Source organism: Pelophylax lessonae (assembly GCF_965119305.1).
Source record: "Pelophylax lessonae genome assembly, chromosome: 11".
Taxonomy (NCBI): Eukaryota; Metazoa; Chordata; class Amphibia; order Anura; family Ranidae; genus Pelophylax; species Pelophylax lessonae.
In genome coordinates this window covers 146,498,348-146,524,190 of record NC_138778.1, presented here as the reverse complement: position 1 = coordinate 146,524,190, position 25,843 = coordinate 146,498,348, and the positions used below count along the sequence as shown (strand labels likewise).

The 25,843-nt window shown below is 42.8% G+C and overlaps 1 protein-coding gene across 1 annotated transcript in view; it reads right to left on the bottom strand.

Annotated features, from left to right (window-relative positions):
* Nucleotides 1-3,315: 3,315 nt before the first annotated feature.
* The window catches only part of LOC309567444 (proton channel OTOP2-like), a gene marked incomplete at its 5' end in the record, with an annotated part of 144,535 nt that continues 122,007 nt past the window's right edge, over nt 3,316-25,843 (bottom strand). Inside the window, 2 exons of the mRNA XM_082272836.1 lie at nt 3,316-3,585; nt 21,741-22,603. Coding sequence (XP_082128962.1) covers nt 3,415-3,585; nt 21,741-22,603 — 1,034 coding nt within the window. The 3' untranslated portion in view covers nt 3,316-3,414. The remainder of the gene's footprint in view (nt 3,586-21,740; nt 22,604-25,843) is intronic.

Genomic DNA, 25,843 nt, shown 5'->3' with positions numbered 1-25,843 from the left:
TACTTACTAGATGAACATAGAGATCTGTGTTCCTGAATAGCAGGAACACAGGATCCCTGTGTTCATCTGTGACAGAACGGTGGTCCGCCTTGTTTACATAGGTAGACCGCCATTCTGTCTCTGTGGGAAGTGATCACGGGTGGCTGGCGGACATCGTGTCCACAAGGCCTGCTGATTGGTTCCCCCTCTGACCAATCGGTGCACACGTGTACAGGTACGTTGTTTCACGTAATAGAGCCAACCTGTCACAGTATAAGTGCGGCAGCTGGTCTGCAAGTGGTTAATGACTAACTGTTTGTGTTTTTTCAAAGTTTGCTTTGTGTGAAGTCATGACTCTGTCTGTCACTTAACTTTTCCACATTTATTGGGTACTAGGGGCATAGAGGAAGCCAGCTTGTGTTTATATACTCGCTTTAGTCAATGAAAATGTATACATTTTGGCTTTTTGAACGTCGCCTTTGTTTATGGAAGGAAAGAACGCTTTAAAAAAATAAAGGAAGAAAAAAAAACAAGAAAAACAGAGAATAGACAAATTTTAAGTGTCGAAACTGGAAGTGACGTGGGAGTCGCAACCCCGCTGTTCCGTCATACATGCTATTGCTTTTTTATCTTATGTAAGTGCTATTTTTATTAATAAAAGCATTTTACAAAGAAATATTACACTATGGGAACCCCTTTATTACATAAGTCAAAGCAGGAAGAAATTGCAATCTTTTAAAGGACCATATACCCATATATGTGGAATTGTGGCAACAGGAGGAGGTAATACAAGTGAGGCCTTAAAGCGGAGTTCCACTTGTTTTTTGAAGGTCCAATTATTCTCATGCCCATCCTGATTGCTGTAATTAATGGCAATTATTTTTTAAAATGTTTTATTTGTACATACCTTTTTTAACTTTTCTTCTGCAGTACTGCCGGCTGCGGCCGCCTAGGTGATTTGCAAGGGCTCCTGGGATAGTGGCATCATGTATCCCAGGAGTCCTTGCGGATTGGCTAAATCTTGCATTATTTCCAGACTGGAAATGATGCAAATGGGAGGATCAGGATGTCATGATTGACAGGTTGCTATAGCAATGGGGTGGGAACTTCCGCCGAAAATGTTACGCAAACCTGTCGGGAAGACAGAGAGCCGCTCAGTGCACAGGTGTGAGATCAGGAAGTGCATGCTGGGTAGCCAGCTGCAACAAATCACGGAAAAATTAATAGAAGAGGGCTTCAGATGCCCACAGATAACATGGAACCTGCCTGCTTCTGAGATCTGGTCAGTCTCCAAATATTTTAAAGCGGTAGTATGCTCTGCTTTTTAACTTTTACCTACAGGTAAGCCTATAATAAGTCTTACCTGTAGGTAAAATTAATATCTCCTAAACCTGCATGGTTTAGGAGATATTCACCCTGCATGTAGCCGCTTACACCAGCAATGCATGCACTCTGAAGGTCCGGAGGACCTTCAGAGCTCCTTGCCGGCTCCTTGGAAAGTGACATCATCGTGGCTCCGGCCACTCACACTCCGAACCCGGAGGAGACGCTGAGGGATGATGTCAGCTGCCTCAGCGGTGCCCTTGTGACCATGTCGGGGCTTTGTTCTAAGGTAAGTATTTCATAATGAGCTAGTATGCGATGCATACTACTGTAGCTCATTATGCTTTTGTCCTGCAGGGTTTGTTTGTTTTTTTGGAGGATACAACCGATTTAACACAAACCACAGGGACTACACATAGGACATGTTCTAAATGTTGCTAGATATGTTTAAACAATTACAGAGGAGTGTTTAAAAAAAAAAAAGGATTTGGGGGACTGGAACTCCGCTTTAACCAAGTGGAACCAAAAAACAGCCCCAAGGTGGGGAAAGCATTATTTGACCTGACGCATAGCAGGTCCACTGTTATGAATGCCCATTTGCTGGGACGTTCGCCACGGGCTACTGGAGGTGTGTGGAGGCCAGACTCCTGCCCACAAACTATGGGCCCTGTCTTGTAGGGGAGTGCACCTCTGTGTGGGGGGTATATGCTGGAGGACCATGGGAGTAGTGATACTTTGGACTCAAATCCATGTCACCCCAAGATACAGACTCTGAGACTAAGATCCATGTTACAGGCCTAAAACTGCCTGTTGCAGCAGAGGACTTCTCCACACAATGAGAGACTAAAGAGATGCTAACGACGTCAAACTCAGCTATTATCTACTGTGGGGATGTGTATTGACACTTATCATAAGGTATTTTGAAAACGGAGATAGGCAGTCTGCAAGTCTATGTCTTCTACTTTCATCTGTTTAGAGGTGGTTGTGTATTTACACTTCTAGGAATACGTATTTGGCTTTGTTTTGGGGGCTTGTTGTTAGTTGAGTTAATTATGATAATGTTGCAGTCTCATTCACCTATTGTCTCTTTCCAGGTGGCCAAAGTATGTTAACTATGTTCTGTATACCATTAGATTTGCATATGATAATGAAATCAAACACATGAGACTGTATATATTGGAAGTGAATTGTTGAATAAAGTGTCTTTTGTTTTACCCTTCATCGAGCTTAGGCTGATGTTTGGGGGGGAATTGAGAGGCCAGGTCACTGCATCACTTGAGATTCTGGAGACCTAAGACAGAAATACTTGGTCCAAGTATTGGGGATCTGTTACATCCACCATTTGAAGTGAACAGTGGTGGGAATCACTGTGTACCAAATTAATACAACGCAAGAGGTGGAATTTAAGAAGAAACATTGGATGCAAAGAATTTATTTATTTTCTGAAAAAATGTTATCAAGAGACTGTGAGATACACAAGGGGACAATTAAACACAGATATGCATTGGTGCAATTGCATGTTGTGATATTTGTAAATTGACACAATATTTATGGTTCATTGTGATATTTTGTATATAGACACACAATTCATGTTTTTATGTGTTTTGTTCTTTTATGTATTTTCCACGATACAGAGTTGGAGTACACATTTTTATGATCGTAGTTCAGGTCCACATATTGATGGTATACAGTTTATTGTATTTGGAGATATAAGTTGGTAATGAAGTAGGCACAGCAGTTTCTTTTTATAGAGTTTGCGGGAACACAATTTATTGCTTGCAGCCACGTATATCTATTAAATAACTTTGAATATACATGAGTATTTATAGGTAGTGCGAGATTGACATTTATGGAGTCAGGCAGGGATTCATATTGAGAGCAGATAAAAATGCAGGTATTTTTGTATTATAATATACACTCACTGGCCACTTTATTAGGTACACCTTGCTAATACCGGGTTAGACTTGCCTTCAGAACTGCCTTAATTCTCTTTTCATCTAAGCAGAATCTTCTCCTTTGAAACTTCAAGGTCTTTTGACATCTTAGCCATTCAAGTTGATGTTGGTACAGAAAAGACTTGTATTCCAGGCTCAAGGAAATATTGTAGACCTTCTAGGCCATGCTATATAGTTCCAGCAGACTGGCAGCAGCGTGCATCCGGTAAAAAATTCCAAAGGGAAGGCAAATATTGGTAATTATAGCCCACATAGAAAATCCATAAAATTTCACCTCCAGTCCTGTGTCAAACATGACTCGAGCTCCAAAGGCTGGCAAAATCCAGAACTGTGGGAATAAGATAGGCAAGTCAATAAATAACTCAGCTCTATAAGCAATGACCGACCAGTACAAAAAGTCATATATAGTAATATTAGTATGATTGCAGATTTGTTCTTATAGAATATTACAAATTCATTTAATGCAAACTAGGTGGATACAAAATGTAAGTATTACTAATTAACCCTTTATATCCTTCTTATCGCTTTATCCTCTCTTGAAAGGAATGAATTTCTGTCTTTTGGGATGGTGGAGCAGTTAGTAGGATTAAAGAGATTGTAAATAACAAACATCTTATACTCACCTCCTCTCTGCAGTTGGTTTTGTACAGGGCAAAAGGGAACTAAAAGTGCCAATCTAAGTGTAGTATGAAGACATTTTTAATGCAGGGTAAAAACAATGTTACTCCCAAGAGTAGCGTGTATTGAGCATGAGATAATAAAATCAAATGGTCCTGGGCATCAGGCATCTAGGGGGTCCCTCTGGTACTGGACACAGCTTGTGCTAAAGAATGGAGGCCTACTTTGTGCTAGCAGGAGGCTTTCCTAGTCCATAGGCTGCCGAAGCTCTGTTTATCCGTGCGTCCAAGGGCCATGAGGTCACTTCCTGGATGCCGAGCTGTAGACTAAGAGTGACGCGTTGAGGCGCATGCACTCCTTCAGGCCACAACACGTCGCCATTAGTCTACAGCTCGGCATCCAGGAAGTGAGGTCACAGCCCTCGGACGCATGGAGCTTCGGCAGCCTATGGACTAGGAAAGCCTCCTGCCAGCTCACAGGAGACCTCCATTCCTTAGCACAAGCTGTGTCCGGTACCAGAAGGACCCACTAGATGCATGATGCCCAGGACCATTCAACTTTATTATCTCACGTTCTATACACGCTACTCTTGTGAGTAACATTTTTTTTTTTATCCTGCATTAAAAATGTCTTCATACTACTTAGATTGGCGCTTGTGGTTCTCTCCCCTTTTGTTTTGATGACAGAGCCGCTTCTCTCTTCACTGCCAGCAGCCATCACAGTGTACAGATTCCCCATGGAACCCCATTGGAACCTTCTTGCCCTTCCCATTCCCTCCTTCTTAATTATTTATCATGGACTGCCTGAGTAATACTGGCTATCTGTCTTGTGCCAATAACCTCTTGTTTGTCATATTGCACAGGACAGCCTGGACCCTCCCCTTCTCGGGTCTCTGGCTGGAGCTCCTGGACCCTCCTTCCTGTTGAGTGCCCCCACAGCAAGCTGCTTGCTATGGGGGCACCCGAGCCAAGCTGCAGCTCCATGTGTCCATTCAGACATGGAGCTGCCATTTGGCCCTGCCCCCCCCCCCCCATCTCCTGATTAGCTAACTAACTTTGATTGACAGCAGCGGGAGCCAATGAAGCAGCGACTGTGTCTGAGCCAATCAAGAGGGAGAGTCCTGGAGGGCTGAGGGACTTGTGGATATGGCTGGATAAAGATGGGGCTCACGTACAGTAAGTATTAGGGGGTGCTGGGGGGGTTGCTACACACAGAAGTGTTTTTATCTTAATGCATTGAATGCATTACAATAAAAAAAAAAACCTTCTAACTTTACAACTCCTTTAAGTAAGAAAACCTTCCTAGAATACTTTCATCAGTGTTTTACCTTCCCCGTAATATGGATTTAGAGCCCAGCCTAAGCCAAAGATGTTTTTTACCTAGAGTAGGGAAAATTTTTTTCAGGTTTTTGTTTCCTTTTTTTGTAACCTTGCTGGAGTTATTTTCTCTTGCCTTCATCACACCAGTTCAAGAAATGGGACGACACAAGGACAGGAAGGCACAGACAGTAATAAAACATTATCTGAAGTTCTGATCCTTTTCCACTCTACTATTAGTGTCATAGGTGTGCACAGGGGGTGTGTCTGGCCACACCCTAACCACCACGCTTCAGGGTGGGGAAGGGGCTAGTAAATATGTAATTTACTGGCGCCTTCCTTTTCTAAATGAACAATGTAAACGAACAAATGAACAATGTAAACATATTGTGCTCAAGTGTAACTGAAGCATTATAACCTGTGTTTACTATGCTTCAGTTGTGGCTGAGTGCCCCTTTATCCACAGTCAGGTGCAGTCAGGTGCAGGTCCCTTTATTTCAAACCCCCACAATCCTCTGGACTCCCAGCATCCCCTGAGCTCTTGGATACGCCCAGGGGATAAAAAATTCCGGCTCCTCCCAGCTTCCTGTGCTCAGTGAGACCCTGCCTGATGGGACAGCAGTGACTGGGCAAGTGAACTGTCACCAGGTGCTGGGTTCTCCCCCATCAAGTCTGGTGTGCGGGTCACCAGCAGTGAGCACAAGAGCATGCAGCATCTATCTAAGCCCCAGTCACTGGAGAGGACTTTGCTACAGTCCAAGTGGAGAGGCTGTCCATGCAGTGAGGTGGCCCTACCTTCAGCCACCAAAACCTCCCGAGCAAAGACAACATATAGCATAAGGTTATTGCAAGGAGCATAGATTTCACAATTGTTATTATTAGAGGTCCCTGTATTTAGATAATACATTTTTGACCTAACCTAAAAATGCATATAAAGAGGTGTTCTGTGCAGCGGTCAGAACTAAAGTTGGTTAAATGGTCAAAACAGATATAGGGACACGGGTATTCTATATTTTTTTAAATAATAACAAGTTTATTAATGAAAAATTTGACTTATAATCATAACCGTACAGCATATAATTCTTTATGTACCAGTATATTCATGAGGAACAAGACATACAACATAAAACGATAAACATATAACATAGTACCGGCCGGTGCATATTAATTCGATCACAGGGCTAATTTTCACTGTTTTTGGTCAAATACCGGGAGTATATCTTCCTGCGATTCGTGTCTGTGGATAAACGGAGTGTAGTTCAAAAAAAGGGGGGGTGTTTTCAAAATTAAGATGTTCTGAAAAAATTGCGGTTTTGGAAGGTAGGTCTGATGGGATGGCTATTTTCCATTTAGCATCATTGGAAAGTAAGTTCTGGGGTGCCAGTGTGCAGTCCGGAGTCTGCCCTGATACTTTTGACTCCTGTGGTAATTACCATTGCTTCACCTTTTTAAATTTCCTCCCTTTTACTTTTCCAAATGCTGGTTGGATAATTGATTTCTCAGCAGTTTGTAGGTAGGAAGAAATAGGGATTTCCTGTGATTTGTTGTCACATATGGGTCCCTTTATTGCGGGTGTATAGAGTGGTGTCAGGGGTATTTAGCTGGTGGTTAATAGTACCGTATGTCTTTTGGGGACTATTCAGAGTGTATTTTGTAGGGCGGATAGGTGTTGGGTCTTTCAAAGTTATTTCTTATAGTGCATCTTTAATCCCTTCTCCCCACTCTGTCAGCTGTTGGCCGATACTTCACCCCTCTACTGATGTGTATCAGTGCGTTTGGGGACTATGCAGAGTGTGCTTTTATAGGGCGGGTAGGTAATGGTTACTTCAATATAATTCCTTCGGTACCCATCTATTCGAATGCACCGCTCACCTATTGTTTTTTCCCACTCTGTCAGCCATTGGCTGATTCTTCACCCCTTCTTCCAATGTGTTCCAGTACAGTCTTGCACTTACCTGACCTTCACTCTATAGCCGCTCGTTCCGTTTTCTACCTTCCGCTGCTTCCTTGTTGCGGTCGCCGAAGCTACGCCACTTGGAAGCGAAACGCGTTGACGTCATCATCACCGCCGGCACGCCCACCAGTGTCTCAGACACAGACAACGGAGAAAGCAAACGGAAGCAAGAGGTCGGGGATCGGCGACCGCAACAAGGAAGCAGCGGAAGGTAGAAAACGGAACGAGCGGCTATAGAGTGAAGGTCAGGTAAGTGCAAGACTGTACTGGAACACAATGGAAGAAGGGGTGAAGAATCAGCCAATGGCTGACAGAGTGGGAAAAAACAATAGGTGAGCGGTGCATTCGAATAGATGGGTACCGAAGGAATTATATTGAAGTAACCATTACCTACCCGCCCTATAAAAGCACACTCTGCATAGTCCCCAAACGCACTGATACACATCAGTAGAGGGGTGAAGTATCGGCCAACAGCTGACAGAGTGGGGAGAAGGGATTAAAGATGCACTATAAGAAATAACTTTGAAAGACCCAACACCTATCCGCCCTACAAAATACACTCTGCATAGTCCCCAAAAGACATACGGTACTATTAACCACCAGCTAAATACCCCTGACACCACTCTATACACCCGCAATAAAGGGACCCATATGTGACAACAAATCACAGGAAATCCCTATTTCTTCCTACCTACAAACCGCTGAGAAATCAATTATCCAACCAGCATTTGGAAAAGTAAAAGGGAGGAAATGTAAAAAGGTGAAGCAATGGTAATTACCACAGGAGTCAAAAGTATCAGGACAGACTCCGGACTGCACACTGGCACCCCAGAATTTACTTTCCAATGATGCTAAATGGAAAATAGCCATCCCATCAGACCTACCTTCCAAAACCGCAATTTTTTCAGAACATCTTAATTTTGAAAACACCCCCCCTTTTTTTGAACTACACTCCGTTTATCCACAGACACGAATCGCAGGAAGATATACTCCCGGTATTTGACCAAAAACAGTGAAAATTAGCCCTGTGATCGAATTAATATGCACCGGCCGGTACTATGTTATATGTTTATCGTTTTATGTTGTATGTCTTGTTCCTCATGAATATACTGGTACATAAAGAATTATATGCTGTACGGTTATGATTATAAGTCAAATTTTTCATTAATAAACTTGTTATTATTTAAAAAAAATATAGAATACCCGTGTCCCTATATCTGTTTTGACCATTTAACCAACTTTAGTTCTGACCGCTGCACAGAACACCTCTTTATACGAGCAAAGACAACAGCAGCAGTGCCAGTGTGAAGCCTGTGCCAGCCACATTAGCTTTCCTGAACCTTCCTTTGTCAATTGGACATGTAAGAAGAAACATTGAATTCTTTCTCTTACAGAAGCTGAACTGAACCCAGGAACTCTACTGCCATCTAGTGGCCATTTGTAAAATTGTTCTCATTTCTTCTGGTTCTTTTTTCCCTACTGTTAATATTAATGTTTTATGCTGCACCCTCCTGCTTAAATGATATATCCCCTATGCAATGTTATGTTGACCTCAATTGTTTAGTAAAGTAGAAACTGCATATCACCACTGGTCTGATCATATGGCTGATACCATTAAACAACACAGTTTGTGAATGAACAGGAAGCCGCTCAGTACAGAGCACTTCCCATTCATTCACTGTCCATTGCAGCTGAGGCTGCAAAGAAAGGCATGTGTGTTTGAGCTTTGGGGTGCACACCTATGAATAAGGTATTTTTGTCAATGTCCTTTTTTCCCTGATAGAAAGTAAGGAGATATCTCCCTAAACCGGTACAGACCGTAAGACTTTAAAGCAGAACTCAAGCCAAAAATGTGAAAAAAAAAAAAAAATTATACGCTATAAAAAAGATAAAAAACCTAATCCAGGTATGGTGTTCAATCCAGGGATTCAGACTCAGTCCAAGGATTTCTACCACAGTAGTTTTTTTTCTGCCACTAGATATCCTAAGTCTTTTTTTGAGCCCAGGTTACCCTGAACCTGCCCCAGCATATAACCAGACAGTGAAAGGAGAAGTAGCACAGTTATTAGCTCATCTCTCTGTCATTTTGCATTCTCTTCCTATCGGCATGTTTTTGTCAGCAAATAAACTGATTGGCTCCTTGTACTGCTTTTTTCATCTCACACTCCAACCTTGCTTTTCAGGTAATGCAAGAGGCTGATACCATATCAAATGTAGGTACTTCCGCTGCTTGTATATAAAAAACATTTTTTAATGGCAAATTAGTAATTATAGAGCTTCATCAATTTGTGTCTGCCTGATGTCCAGCTTTATCACTAAAATAAAATACATTTGGCTGGAGCTGGTCTTTAACACAATGTTTTTTGCCATTACAGCTCAATTGCATGTTCTGGAATAGGAATACTTGTCCATGAAATTATCATTTCATAAATTATTTTTGTTGGTATCTTTTAAGTGAACTCCCCGAGCAGAGAGCTGCTGGCTGTCAGTCAGCAGCTCTCTGCTCTGCCCCTACCCCCTGCTTTATCTCATGACCTCTCTGCAGCCTCCACTGACAGGGATGATGGTATAGGGAAGGGTGTCACAGGTCCTTGCAACACGTTTGATAGCAGCACACCACCAACTGAAGACTATAGGAGGCAAATTTCTCTGCTCCTGCCTTTCTGTCTGGTGGATTCTGCCCCTTCTGGGAATTTGCAGAATGTGCTGTACCACAATGGCAGGTTCCCAGTCACCATTTCTTTTCACGGAAGGCCATTACAGCTCTCTACCATCACATGGAAGGCAATGTTGTGGCATCGTTGGGCAAGGCAGTCAGCTGCAATGTCCACATTACTGCTGACACGTGGTCCAGCAAGCATGGTAACGGATGATATATTTTGTTCACAGCACACTGGGTTAACTCTGCATGTAACTCGGAAGGATACAGGACAGGGTTCAGTGCTGCAGCTTGTTTTGCCACCATATCTCCATACAGCTGGTGGTAATGATGCAAAATTTTTCAGCTTCAGCCCCTGCTCCTCCTTCTCCTTATTATTGTCCTACTATCACGTACCTGGTAGTAGACCCTGATATGATGAGGAAGGCTTCTCTTACACCTCTGGGCCCCTGATAGTGTAGAAAGGAGGCGCAGAAGTACAGAGTGGCACGAGTGCCTGTAAGTCTTGCTAGAAGCAGGGCAGGTGTCCATGCTGGGCAGGAGAAGTCACCAGAAGGCTTTAACAAGCAGGTAAGTAGGCAGACAGCAGGTCCTGGTGACAGCAGGCAGAGTAGCAAAGTCAGACTGGTAGGGTCATACACATAGAAGGTATAGACAGGAACGTGGTCAGGAGACAGGCCGGATATGGAACCAATCTGTGGTATAGGAGCCAAAGGAGCAGGCAGAACCAGAAGTCAGGGGTCAAGCCAAGGTCGATGCAGGTGGAGTTCAGAGGAAGGTCAAGACAAGCCGGGTCAGCAACTGGAAGCATGTTTATTAGCAAGTGCTGAATTCTTATGTGCACGAAAAGGTATAAGTGCTCAAGGGGCTATTCAATGAGTCAGGCTAAAGATGCTATGAAGTGCTTCAGCTGGTCTGTCTAAGGGACAGGGGCCACACAGGAGCAGAGATTCTTTCAACTCTGAAGAGGCAGGCCCAGAGATGGTTCACGTCATGCCAGCTGGAGCTAGGAATGGTTAGACAGTGAAAGTTGACACGTGCCATGCCTGGCACATGTCCTCAATTTGGTGGTGCAGTGTTTCCTTAACAGGTACCCAGGGTTGGAAGATATTCTGAAGCAAGGCAGAAGAGTCTGTAGCCATTTCAGGTGGTCATACACAGCCAGTGCTCTGGTGGGATGAAATTCAGTGGGAATTCCACCTGCCCATAAACTGCCTGGTTTGTGACATGCCTACCAGGTGGAACTCGACTTTTGCAATGCTGCAGCAGCTGCACATGCATCAGAGGGCTGTCAATGAGTACCTGTGTGAGTATGGCACGACAGGCTCAGACAAGCTCAGACAAGCTCGGGTTTTTTTTCCCCACACCAATGGCTGTTGATAAAGACTGTACTGTCACCATTTGAGGAGGCCACAAGGATGGTGAGCCTTGACAATAAATGTTGGGGTTTAACTGCGCTTAGAAATTTTCAAAACTTTATGATTGAATAATGTATGCTCTATACTAGCTCAGTGAGCTTGCAGGCTGCTGGTAATAAAAAGGACATAGATTCCTTACTCGATACATATAAATAAATATATCAGCGGTGCTCCCTATGTGAAATAAATAGTGCTCAATTTATAATAGAAATTGTAAATAATGTCTACTATGTGACTATAAATATGCTAATCCCATTATTTCATAACACAAACTTGATCAAGCATATACAATATGAAGTGCTCTTAAATGTGTAGTGTACACAATTACTAAGTAAATATAAAGTCCTAAGTGCAATCTATTCCTAAATAAATACCATGAATATTAATTAAAGTGCTCTTCAGAATAAATATATAATGCAAGCAATAGTTAAATAAATACAAAGTGACAGGTGCAATCCAATGAATATCAAGTGCCAACTTATGACATTAACTTGTACTGGTACTGACTAATAAACCAGTATTGTGCTACGTGGCAAATCAGTGTATATATTCTGGTTATGTCTTGATCCACATCAGCAAACAGTCCTGCAAAGTCTTTCAAATTATAACAATCTTGCAATGAACAGCGTGCTCAAAGTGCTCCACTCCGTGCTCCCCTCTCTCTTCCCCACTTACCGGACAGTAGAGAGATGGAGGCACAAATAATAAGCCACCATACAGCAATGCGCAAGGATTCCTCTATTTCTTCTGGGCCCCAATATCTCTAATCATTGAACTCCCACATGGGTGATACCAGAAAAGGAAAAGTGCTCCATAGTGTAGTATTTTACTCAAACATTTATTGGTTAAAAGATATATTGCACTTACAAAAGATAACCGCGTAATCTGGCTTCTTCCTGATCGTGCTGGACGCCGCACTCGGCTTGCGTTCCAACTACCGGATGCGGAAATGACGTCAGACGTATGAATGACAGCTTGTAAGCATTCAGTGCTGCTAGAGGTTTTGTGACAGATAAAAGTGCATATCTGTCCATTGACCGGCTGACATTTATCAAAATGAATCAATCCTGGATTAGCAGCAACTATCAAGTCCCTGATACCAATATCGCCAATTAAGTGTTTCTTGGATCTGGAAACTCTGCAAGACTGTCCATGTTTCCTATTTTTGTGGGTATTGATTTTTATCTGGAAGACATTTTGTTTGGTATGGGTTTCATAGGCACAATTACCACCCGAGGACCAATTTTCCGCACCTGTCTCACACATGCATATCATTTCAATTTTTAACAGCAAAGCCAATTCTTGCTTTCATTAAGAGTATATAGGTTATGCTGTAAAGGCAACTCCAACACCCAAAGCCCAATTCTTCAGCACCTGTTACTTCTATCCAAAGTCTGCGAAATAGACACCATAATTTATCCAAAAAAATCTATAATCTTGGTCCGAGTGCACTAAATTGTGGCCTCATCATACAGACAGGCTCCCCAAGCCATTGTTTATAAAATGAAGAAAGATTGAAGAAAGATGTTCGGACCATCTCTAATCATAACTTTAAAATATTAAAAGTACATAAGGAAGGCAGCGCATGAACCACACCGGGATGCAATGGATAAGAAAGTCAGGTGAACATCCAGTATAGAAAAGGTTAACAGTTTATTGGTATTGATAACCGAAAAACAAAGTACATAAAATGCTTACATCCCCCTGGGCTGGAGTGGATAAGGGCACCTGGCAGCAAGCAACCCAAGTGCGAGGAGGTCAGTCTCCCAGGACTGCTGAGCAGTGTGTGCACTAAGCCGAAAACCAGCGGGCGCGAGAATGAAAGGACTCTGCTGTAAGTTCCGTAGCGGTGACATCAGCCGGACAGGCGCCACTTGCGGGGAAGTACCAGGAACCAGGGTGGACCACAAGCTATATGGTTGCCATGACTACATGTTTCGCGCTATGCGCTTTATCAAGTCATGGAAAGGAATGGCAACAGGGAAATTTAAAGATAGGGGAAGGGGCGGGACTGTGATTACAAACCAGGAAAAGGTTTGATTGCATTTTTAACCTCTCGGTGCCCTTACCTCCCTCCTTGGTAATATAAACGTTTAAAATACGCACAAAATCTCTCAATTAAAAAAATATATAACAATATGACAATAATAATAATAACTGGAGGATGCATTATAGAAAGTATTGAATATAAAATATAAACACACAGTTGAAACATTAGAAATTAAATAGCACTAGAAATAGCAATACCAATAAACTGTTAACCTTTTCTATACTGGATGTTCACCTGACTTTCTTATCCATTGCATCCCGGTGTGGTTCATGCGCTGCCTTCCTCATGTACTTTTATCCATATCAGCACCCTTCCTATGCTCGTTGGCTAGCAGCAGAAAAAACGCTGGGGAGCCTCACAGGCTTATTTCTATCCCTCCACCCTAAAGGCACCCCAGGAGCGCCAGATTTGTGATTATTTCTTTGACTTCTGGACTGGAATTTTTCCTATGGCTGCCCTGGGTGCGAATCTCTTTACTGAGCCATTAGTTGGCTAACAGCAGAACAACCGCTGGGGAGCCTCACAGGCTTACTTCTATCCCTCCACCCTACAAGCATCCCAGGAGCGCCTGGTTTGTAAATATTGCTTTAAAATATTAAAACACTTTTTAATTGATGTATATATTAGGCATCATACTACGTAAAAGGACTCAATCACAATAAAAAATAATATTACCATGTCTATGTTTTACTGTAATACTTATAATAAGAAATAAGTATGTTTTATATTCTATATGTTTTCAGAAGTAAGATGGAGTATGGTACAAACTGTATACAAACATCTTTTAAAGAGTAGTAATCAATTCCTTAACATGAATTGCTGATAAAAGTACACACTTTCAGTCAATGTTACATCGACCACAGCGTCAGCCACTTGCTGCTTGAGGATGCACAGCCATTACTTGATTCTGATGTTGGTTCTGAGGTGGAAGAAGGTAGGAACATGAGCCTACAGTGAGGGGAGATTGGCAGTCATATTCCCCCAGCTGCAGCGTATTGCTAAGTTGGCTCCAGTGGTGAAGATGGAGGGGATGATGATGATGATGTCACTGACTTGACTTGGGTGCCTGATAGAACAGAAGAGGAAAGTGAGGGGGAAGAACAACCCCAACGAGGCAGGATGTCCTCCAAAGGGAGCCATCATGGAACAGTAGGGAGCAGCCACCCCATTCCAACAGATTGTTGGGTTCTTTGTCCCGACCCACTTCCCAGTGCTCAGCTGTGTGACATAATATTTTAGAACAGAGTCTAATCCTGCTTTTGTCAAGGATAACTGTTAAGGGTTATGGTGTGAAACCCAACACCAACACCCAAGGCCCAATTTTTCCGCACCTGTTACTTCTATCTAAAGTCTGCAAAAGAGACACCAGATTTTATCTAAAAAAAATCATTAATCTTGGCCAGGAGTATACTATAATTTGGCTTCTTCACATAAGGCTTGCTCACTGTGGTGCAAAACTTTGTTATTTATATCCAAAGTCTGCCAAAGAGACACCAGAATTTATCAAAAAATGTCTAATCTTGTTCTGAGTGCAATAAAATGTGGCCTCATACAGACTGGCTCCCCAAGCCATTGTTTACAAAATGAAGGAAGCTTGCAGCGAAAATCAATTTAACGCCCCTTCACACTTGTGCGACTTGTCCTGCGACTTGGGACTGCACAGTCCCATTACAAATCGGAAAGTCGCATTACATGATTTTCAATGAGTACCATTCATATCTGTGTGGCATCAAGTTGCAGTGACTTCAAAGTAGTCCCTGCACTACTTTGGTTCCGACTTGAGGTCCATAGACCTCAAGATTACACAGGCATTCCTTTAAGTCGCTTTGAAGTCACGTCAAAGTCGCGCAACTTTCAGGTCGTACGAGCAAGTTCTATACATGGTACAGATGTGTAATTTTACAGGCAGACCAAGGAGACCCCAGGCACTATATTTACAGGAATTTTTCATTTTTATTGTTTCACTTTAACCACTTCTGGACCGGAAGGATTTGCCCTCTTAATGACCAGGCCATTTTTTGCGATTCTGCACTGCGTTACTTTAATGGACAATTGTGCGGTCATGCGACGCTGTACCCAAATACAATTTATGTCCCTTTTTTCCCCACAAATAGAGCTTTCTTTTCATGGTATTTGATCACCTTTGCGCTATAAACAAAAAAACAGACAATTCTGAAAAAAAAAATACAATATTTTTCACATTCTGCTATATAACATTCCCAAAAACAAAAAATGTAAAAATAAAATTTTTCATCCTTTTAGGCCAATTTGTATTCTGATACATATTTTTGTAAAAAAAAAAATCCAAATAAGCGGATTTTGATTGGTTTACGCAAAAGTTATCACATCTACAAACTAGGGGAAAGATTTATGTCATTTTTATTCATTTATTTATTTTTTACTAGTAATGGAGGCAATCTGTGATTTTTAGCGGGACTGCAACCCCTAACTGACTTTTTTGACACTTTTGGGGGGACCAGTGATATTACTACAGTAATCAGTGCTAATAATTTGCACTGTTACTGTAATAATGACATTGGCAGGGAAGGGGTTAACACAGTGGTGATCAAAGGGTTAAGTGTGAGCCTAGGGGAGTGTTTTCTAACTTATGGGGAGGGGCTTGTGAAATGACCATAGAGACATGTGATCCTATATAGAAGGATCACAGGCGCTCTGTGATCATTTCAGAGAGAACAACGATCCGCTATGCTTACAACAGTTGACTGTCCTTCTCTCTCAGTGGGTAGTGATCACGGGTGCTCGCCCCACAGCACCACGCCTGCGACCGACATACCCCTACGTCGATTCATGCAGCCAAGCCAGCCTGCCGCAGTATATCTGCAGCGGGAGGTCGGTAAGTGGTTGACCCGCAAACCGACGTACCTGTACGTCGGCTTGAAGAAGTGGTTGCACCGGGATGATGCCTGCAGCTGCAGGTATCAACCCGCTACCATTTTTAGAGCCGGCGGTCGGCTTTCAGGAGATAACAACCGATGTGGTTCAGCAGCCGCTCGGCCGTTATCCCAGCGAGCCAGAGGGGACATCCCCCCCCCTCCCACCGCCTTCCACGGCTCTGCCCAGGTCTCCCGTCCCACTGGTTGAAGTCCCGAACGAAGCCAGATTCGGCTTCGATCAGGTCTCCGATCATGTGACCCGGAAGCGATATCACAACTTTCCTTCCGGTTTACTCGGCTGCCAATGGAGCTGATTTTAAAAAAATGTCAGTATTCAAAAATGCAGATTTGGGCATCTTTTAGACCTCCGATCACTCCATAAAGAGTACCTTTCACTACCTATTACTGTCACATGTTTACATTCCTTGTGACAGCAATAAAAGTGATCAGATTTATTTATTTATTTATTTATTTATTAAAAACAGTTTTAAAATAAAAAATAAAATAAAAATAAATAGAAAAAAAATAATTTTAAAGCACCCCCGTCCCCATGAACTTGCGCAGCAAGAAAATTGGCGGAGCCAGAGAGAGTAACATCAGCCCGCCTCTCTGACTCTGCCAATGTGAGCAGGCTTTGCATTTAATAATAGAATACATCGCTCACCATAATTGGCTCAGCGTGGTACACTGTATGTAGCCAAAGCTACGGTACACCGGTACAGGATTCCCGCACAGCCAGCACCTTGAGAGATTACATCTACCGGTAATACTTACACTTACTTACAGTACCTTGAATCTATACGATGGATTACATTTGCAGTACTTAAGGTAACTTGGAGATATATCAGAGATTACATTTACAGTACTTACAATACCTTGGAGATTAATAGGGCACAGACAGCCAGCGCTTTGAGAGATTACATCAAATACTTTCTTACAGTACCTTGGAGATATATGAGAGATCTGAGAAATCTGATGTTTTTCAATGGTGTTGCCTTGCTTCGGTAGTCTTATACAGTGAGTATAGCCCAAAACCTATGTTTTAACTTGAAAATGAGGGGGGTCGTCTTATACGCCCAGTTGTCTTATATGCCAGAAAATACGGTACATGTCCCCCAGGGCAGAACCCAGGTCCCCATACACTTTTTATGACCAATAACTTGCATAAAAGCCTTCAAAATGGGGACTTCTGATTTTTCACATTCAGGCCCTATAGACTTTAATGGGGTTCGGTTACGAACTTTTGCAATGTTCGAGAGTTCAGCCCGACTCTACTCCTGACAGTGGGTCTCACAGGGGCATGCATTGGAGGGGAGAGAGTACAGGCATGTACAGGAGACGCCTTGCGTACTGTGTAGGGGTTTTTATGTCTAACGCGCCTAAATTAGGCAACTGATTAATAATTTATTTTATATTGGAGGCACCGTCATATATTAATTGATATCACTGACTTTATTATTTGTTCAAACTTCCTGACAATATGTATATTCAACGATAATGCAAAAAGTGGTCACCGCCTCCACCTATAACTGGTCTTAATGGTAAGGAGCACTGGAAGGGCGGACGCGGATCAAAAAAACAAAGAGATTTCCAGTCACAACTTACCAACCAGCCAGCGACCAACCGAATTAAACTGTCTAACAGTATGCGTTAAAAACAGGGGTTTGGTGGCACACATTTGCAAATACATGCGTAAGCTGCAGGCCCCAGCAAGGCATCCTGTAGTCTGCAGTCTCTAACTCTACAATTTAAAGAGTCTCTACAATGAGAGCGCATGCATTCAATGGGATAGATGTAGGATAGGTGACTAGAGGGAGCCCACCCCTCCTTAAAGGCACAGGGTCACACTGAACACCCAGCACATCGCACAATGGCGGCAAAGGTGTCAGTGCGTTGCCTGGCTCAATATGTAGATATCATCGATAATGCAAGTTGATCTGCGTCCGCCCTTCCAGTGCTCCTTATCATTAAGACCAGTTATAGGTGGAGGCAGTGACCACTTTTTGAATTATCATTGATATCTATATTGAGCCAGGGAACGCACTGACACCTTTGCCGCCATTGTGCAAAGTGCTGGGTGTTCAGTGTGACCCTGTGCCTTTAAGGAGGGCTGGGCTCCCTCTAATCACCTGTCCTCCATCTATCCCATTAAATGCATGTGCTCCCATTGTAGAGACTCTTTAAATTGTAGAGTTAGGGACTGCAGATTACAGGGTGCCTTGCCGGGGCCTGCAGTTTACGCATGTATTTGCAAATGTGTGCAACCAAACCCCTGTTTTTAACGCATACTGTTAGACAGTTTAATTCGGTTGGTCGCTGGCTGGTTGGTAAGTTGGGACTGGAAATCTCTTCGTTTTTTTGAATATGTATATTCACCATCTTAGCAATAATAAAAATAAAGCTGCGCTAAAAGTGATGCATGTAATTGCAACAAATGTGTCTCATAAGATAGCAGTGAGCTATCAAACAAAATAAGAAATAAACATACAAGGAATATATATATATATAATGTGCTATCAAGCAATAAAGGATCACCCCCTAACAGCAATAAAAAATAATGTGACTCCAAATGCAGAGATAAAAAGTCCAAATATAGTGTATTAATGTGCAAAGAGACAGAAATCCTCCACCTCTAAAGTGAATTCTTGGATTGGATTGCCCGGACTGTCTCTATACACACCGTTGTGCATATCATCTAGCGGACCTGCAGTGGAGGTACGAAAGGGTTCTTAAATAAATGTATTTGTTCTGTGTTTAGCGCGGTTATTTTGGTTATATTCACCATCTTGTTTTGATTTACTTACTCACAACTTTGGAGCTAAAAATCAGAACTGTGAAGTACTCCAAGTCTGTTCTGCCCCCTATACTGAAAGGTGTGAACTCTCTGCTGAGTGTATGCCCCCTATACTGAAAGGTGCGAACTCTCTGCTGAGTGTATGCCCCCTATACTGAAAGGTGCGGACTCTCTGCTGAGTGTATGCCCCCTATACTGAAAGGTGCGAACTCTCTGCTGAGTGTATGCCCCCTATACTGAAAGGTGCGAACTCTCTGTTGAGTGTATGCCCCCTATACTGAAAGGTGCGAACTCTCTGTTGAGTGTATGCCCCCTATACTGAAAGGTGCGGACTCTCTGCTGAGTGTATGCCCCCTATACTGAAAGGTGTGAACTCTCTGATGAGTGTATGCCCCCTATACTGAAAGGTGTGAACTCTCTGATGAGTGTATGCCCCCTATACTGAAAGTGCAGACTCTCTGTTGAGTGTATGCCCCCTATACTGAAAGGTGTGAACTCTCTGTTGAGTGTATGCCCCCTATACTGAAAGGTGTGAACTCTCTGATGAGTGTATGCCCCCTATACTGAAAGGTGCAGACTCTCTGCTGAGTGTATGCCCCCTATACTGAAAGGTGCAGACTCTCTGCTGAGTGTATGCCCCCTATACTGAAAGTGCAGACTCTCTGCTGAGTGTATGCCCCCCATACTGAAAGGTGCAGACTCTCTGCTGAGTGTATGCTCCCTATACTGAAAGGTGCAGACTCTCTAATGAGTGTATTCCCCCTATACTGAAAGGTGCGGACTCTCTGCTGAGTGTATTCCCCCTATACTGAATGGTGCAGACTCTCTGCTGAGTGTATGCCCCCTATACTGAAAGGTGCGGACTCTCTGCTGAGTGTATGCCCCCTATACTGAAAGGTGCGGACTCTCTGCTGAGTGTATGCCCCCTATACTGAAAGGTGCGGACTCTCTGCTGAGTGTATGCCCCCTATACTGAAAGGTGCGGACTCTCTGCTGAGTGTATGCCCCCTATACTGAAAGGTGCGAACTCTCTGCTGAGTGTATGCCCCCTATACTGAAAGGTGCGGACTCTCTGCTAAGTGTATGCCCCCTATACTGAAAGGTGCGGACTCTCTGCTGAGTGTATGCCCCCTATACTGAAAGGTGCGGACTCTCTGCTGAGTGTATGCCCCCTATACTGAAAGGTGCGGACTCTCTGCTGAGTGTATGCCCCCTATACTGAAAGGTGCGGACTCTCTGCTGAGTGTATGCCCCCTATACTGAAAGGTGCGGACTCTCTGCTGAGTGTATTCCCCATATACTGAAAGGTACAGACTCTCTGCTGAGTGTATATAACAAATTCCCACAGTTAGGAGGAATGTAAATTAACGACCTATTAGTATTAAATATTCTACTGACAGCACTGATCATTTGTATGCAGAATACCCTAACAGGGGCAATACACAATTGATATCATCATGCTGAGTTTTGGACACTCTCTGGAGATTGCAACATTTAGAGACTCCATGCATGTATGTGTGTACTCCTTCCAATTCTAACAGCTTCTATATATTCATAAGCTGATCAGCCATACCATTGACACATGACTGCTGACAGGCAAACTGAATAACATTGATTATCTTGTTACAGTGGCATCTGAAGGTGAATGGGATGTATTAACCACTTGACCTCCGGATGATTTGCCCCCCTTCATGACCATTTTTTGTGATACGACACTGACAATTGCATGGTCATGCAAAGTTGTACCCAAATAAAATGTATTATACTTTTGTAAAAAAGATCCCAATAAGTGTATATTGATTGGTTTATGCGAATGTTATAGCGTCTACAAACTAGGGGATATATACTGGAACTTTTACTTGCTGCTCACTGTCCCAGAGATCTCTTGCTGGAGCTTCAGGTGGCTGTGGGGGGCGGGAACTACATCTCTGGAGGGGGCAGGGAGCTGATGTGATTAACCGGAGCCCCCAGAAGGAAAGGAAATCTGTCATTCCTGTGAAAGAGAGATATGTGATTCTAAGGTGAGTTCTGTGAATTAAGGGAGGATGGGAGTTAGAACAGCCTAGGGGGGACTTGTAAAGACTGGGGGGGACTTGTAAAGACTGGGGGGACTTGTAAACACTAGGGGGGACTTGTAAAGACTGGGGGGGGGGTACTCATACAGACTGGGGGACTTGTAAAGACTGGGGGGACTTGTAAAGACTGGGGGGGTCTCATACAGACTGGGGGGACTTGTGCAGACTGGGAGGACTTGTGGAACTTGTGCAGACTTGGGGGACTTGTACAGACTGGGGGAGGCTTGTGCAGATGGGGGAACTTGTAAAGACTGGGGGGGATTTGTAAAGACTGGGGGGGACTCATACAGACTGGGGGAACTTGTGCAGAGTGGGAGGACTTGTGGAACTTGTACAGACTTGGGGGGTACTTGGGGGAATTATACAGACTGTTGGGACTTGTGCAGAGTGGGAGGACTTGTGGAACTTATACAGACTCGGGGGGTACTTGGGGGACTTATACAGACTGGGGGAGGCTTGTGCAGATGGGGGGAACAAGTTGAACTTATGAACAAACTCCTGGAATGGAACTCGTTCGTAAGTAGGGGAACTACTGTATAGCATTGCACTTAATTTTAATCACCAACTTAAGTGAAGATTTTCTTTGCAGAGTGGAAGTTCTATATTCCTTTACTAAATCAGCAGGAAACAATTTCTAATTATATTTGTACTATTGAACTAAATGAGCCTGTTGTTTACTAGGATACAAAGACATAAATGACTTACTGTAATGTTACAGAGGAAGAGAAACAAGTAAATGTCCTTCAATGTTTTCCTTTTCTTCAGATGGCTCTTAATGCTTCCCTTCAGAGTCGATCTTCTTGACATTCTCAGATTTCCTGGAAGGCTCGTTATGGACAATCTGTTTTCTTTTTCTGGCACACTTCTATGCCGTATAAAATCATGTTGTTCCACAGGAATGGGGAAACTTGTTTCTGAATGAGCATTAAGTAAGTTGGGTGGGGGAAGACGGTGTAGGCCTTCAATTATAAAAGCATTTTGAAGAAAGTGTTGAAGAATCATCAGTACAGAATAGGAAAATGTTAAACCACACATGAGGCCAAAAGGAACTATGGATACCATGGCTATAATCGAATAATAAGAAATTTCATATTGACCTAATGTTGCCAACACGAGTAGTACCGTATCTAAGGTCCGACTTGGGTTCTTCTGATTGCACATGTTTCTCTTATCTACCTTGAAAATTGCAATTCCCACCACATTGGCCAGACACATAAAATAAAGACTGATCAAATGAAAGAAGTAAAAAGCAGTCAAAGATATCCAAAGTTTTTGAGGATTCTCTCTACCCAGTTCATACAAGACAAACATTACTAGGCCTGTAATTACAATGGCCAAACCCGAAAAAAGGCCCAGAAGTGGAATGTGTTGACGAACACCTGGCCCCAGTCCATGATGGAAAAAAGCATTTTCATCAATCTTGCGTCCAACATTCTTCCACATGATATAGATCATTGCTGCAGCAAAGAGGTTGTACTCAATATTAAATGGGTACAAGTAAATATACATTTTTTTGTTAATGCCACATTTATATGAGCATTCACATTTGTTTAAATCTTCATCACCATCTGTTGAGAAAAGTAATGTAGAATTGTAAGACAATATATTACGTCCAATTTCTTGTTAAAAACAGTTTTCAAAAATGAGGCAAAATTAACCCATAGGAAATGTACTTTCCTTTCTAACCCTATGACAGAAATAAATCAGTGGTTGTCCCTAGGACGGGAAGACAGAGAGAAAAAAATCACTAACTAGAGCTTCTAATCTCTACCCGATTTTACGGAAAAAAAAGTGTTGCAGTCTGTTTCCCCTACTGGAGGGATTTGCCATCATTCTCTGTTCTGACAAGAAAATAAGAGAAATCTCCCCAGTGGGGGCTACAAATTAAACCTTACAGATATACTAAACTTTTCCCACTCTGCCTAAATGTTCTTTACCTTCTAATGCCAAAATCATAATTCCACAACAACGGCAGTTCCACATACAATATACCATATAAATGTCATTAGAGCATATAGCATTGGACATAAACTCAAGTGGTAAGTAGGGATGATCGAACTTTTCAAAAGTTCGGTTCGGCCAGAACATCCGAACTTCCCGAAAGTTCGGCCCGGATTTCAGAACCCCATTGAAATCAATGGGACCCGAACTTCGGTAATCAAAAAACACCATTTTGAAGCCCTAAAACCCAATAAATGCCCCTAAAAAGTGCCCAGGGTTCTGGGTCATACCCCAGGGACTATTAATCACACAAAAAAAAGTTCTTAAAAATTGTCATTTTTGATAGAGAGCCAATTATTGAAAAAATAAAAAAAAAAATAAAAAATGTCTTTGGATTTAGTATCTGGAGGGTCTAAAAAGTGTACCTGTGAAGTTTCAGCTCTGTAGCATGTCCAGAACCAGAAAAAAAAGATTGTTTGTATTAGGTCACTTATAGAACAGGGATATGGCTCCGCTATTTTCACACCTTGCCGGTTTAGTAGCAGGCGTTTTTTTGGGCATTTTTTGGGGTCTTTTGAGGCAGGCAAAACATCTGAACTTGTGTATAGTGGTATATATACACACATACTTATATGTATATATACACCTAGACATATATAGGTGTGATAGTAGCAGAAATATATGCTTGCGCTAATGAAATAATTAACACTAATATGGCTCCGCTCCTATAGCACCTATATATGTGTATGTGTAAAATACATATAAGTGTGTGTGTATATATATCACTATACACAAGTTCAGATGTTTTGCCTGCCTCCAAAGACCCCAAAAAAATGCCTGCAACAACACACCTGGGCGGTTTTTTTTTTTGGTGCTAGCGTTTTTTTGGGCATTTTTTTGGGAGTCTTTGGAAGCAGGCAAAACATCTGAACTTGTGTATAGGGGTATATATACACACATACTTATATGTATATATACACCTAGACATATATAGGTGTGATAATAGTAGAAATATATGCTTGCGCTAATGAATTGCTCTGAATAAAAGCTGTATGGGTGAATATGTCAATGTACAGACTGAATCTGAATAGGAGTGACTTTTTTATTATTAATCAGATGATGCACTTGAAGTGTTCTAATGCGATAAGTTGCAGGCTCTGCATCCCTCTAGAATGAACCTGTCAGAGCCTCTCTGAATTAAAAATTATGATATTTGATTTCTCAAATTTTGAACCATGAAACAGGGTTTATCAGATAGGCCAAGGTCCAGTGTCACGTGAAATGTTTCCCAGTTAGGCCGGCCATACATAGTTCAAATCTCCTGCTAAACCGGCTGAAATTTAAACCATAAAAGAGGAAGTAAACTCTTCCTTTTTTTTTCTTGTTTTTTTCTTCCCTGCAAAGTAAATGCATAATGTCCCAGCTGGTGGCCGCATCCATCTTCGCCTGTCTTCCTTCCAAGTCTGCGGACTCTTGCTGTATTACTGGCCGGAGCCGCATGACGTCACTCCCGCGCATGCGCATGGGAGCCGCCAGTCACAGCACAGGGCTCTGAGGAAACGGCATGGGCAGCCGTTTCTTCAGAGCACAAGCGCAGATGATGTCATTGGCTGCATGAAATGTAAATATCTCCTAAACGGTGCATGTTTAGGAGATATTTACAGCACCTATAGGTAAGCCTTAATGAAGGATTACCTATAGGTAAACGTCCTAAAGGTGGGTTTACAACCACTTTAATGGGCAGGCTGAATGTACCAAGTTGATTGAACAATCAATTTCCTTATCCACATTGATCGATTTGAAATGAGGAATCTGCATACATTACCTGTATGCCCAACATTAGAAGGGTGGGTGGATGTGTGGAGGAAGTTTCTAATGGTGGGCATTAGTATATGCTTCAGCATATACTTTTTTTAAAAATTGGCAGAGGTTTCTTAACCACTTGCCTACTGGGAACTTTCACCCCCCTTCCTGCCCAGGCCAATTTTCAGCTTTTAGCGCTCTCACGCTTTGAATGACAATTGCGCGGTCATGCTACACTGCACCCATATGACATTTTTATCATTTCTTTCACACAAATAGAGCTTTCTTTTGGTGGTATTTAATCACCTCTGGGTTTTTTATTTCTTACCAAAAAAAAAGAAAAAAAAAAGTTTTTCTTCTTTTCTGTGAGTAAATTTTGAAAATAAATACATTTTTCTCCATCACTGATGTGCGCTGATGAGGCGGCACTGATGGGCACTGATGAGGTGGCACTTATGGGCACTGATGAGGTGACACTGATGAGGAGGTACTAATATGCCGCACTGATGGGTGGCACTGATGAGCACTGATAGGCGGCACTGACGGGTGGCACTGATGGGCACTGAGGGGTGGCACTGATGGGCGGCACCATCAGTGCCCAAAGTGCTGCCCTAGTCAGTGCCCATCAGTGCCTAGATGAGCAGGCACTGATGGGCACTAACTGGCAGTACTATGGGCACTGATTGTGGGCACTGATGGCGGGCACTGTGGGCACTGATGGTAGGCAGTAATTGACACTTTATTTACATTTTCTGTAATCAGGGCACTGATGATCAGTGCCCTGATTACTTGTATTTGTCTCCCCTATGAGGAGGAGCCGCTGATCGGCTCTCCTCGCCTCACACACTGACAGCGTGAGGTGAGGAGAGGCGAATAATGGCACTTCCTCATTACATGTGACCGGCTGTGATTGGACACAGCCGATCACATGGGTAAAAAGTCATCTCATTGACTCTTTACCGAGATTGGGATTGCGCTGTGTCTTAGCAACACAGCGCGGCAATGATCGCCGCTCCGCTCGCCCCCCCGGGGGCGCGCGAGAGAGGCTGTTCTGGTGCGCCGTC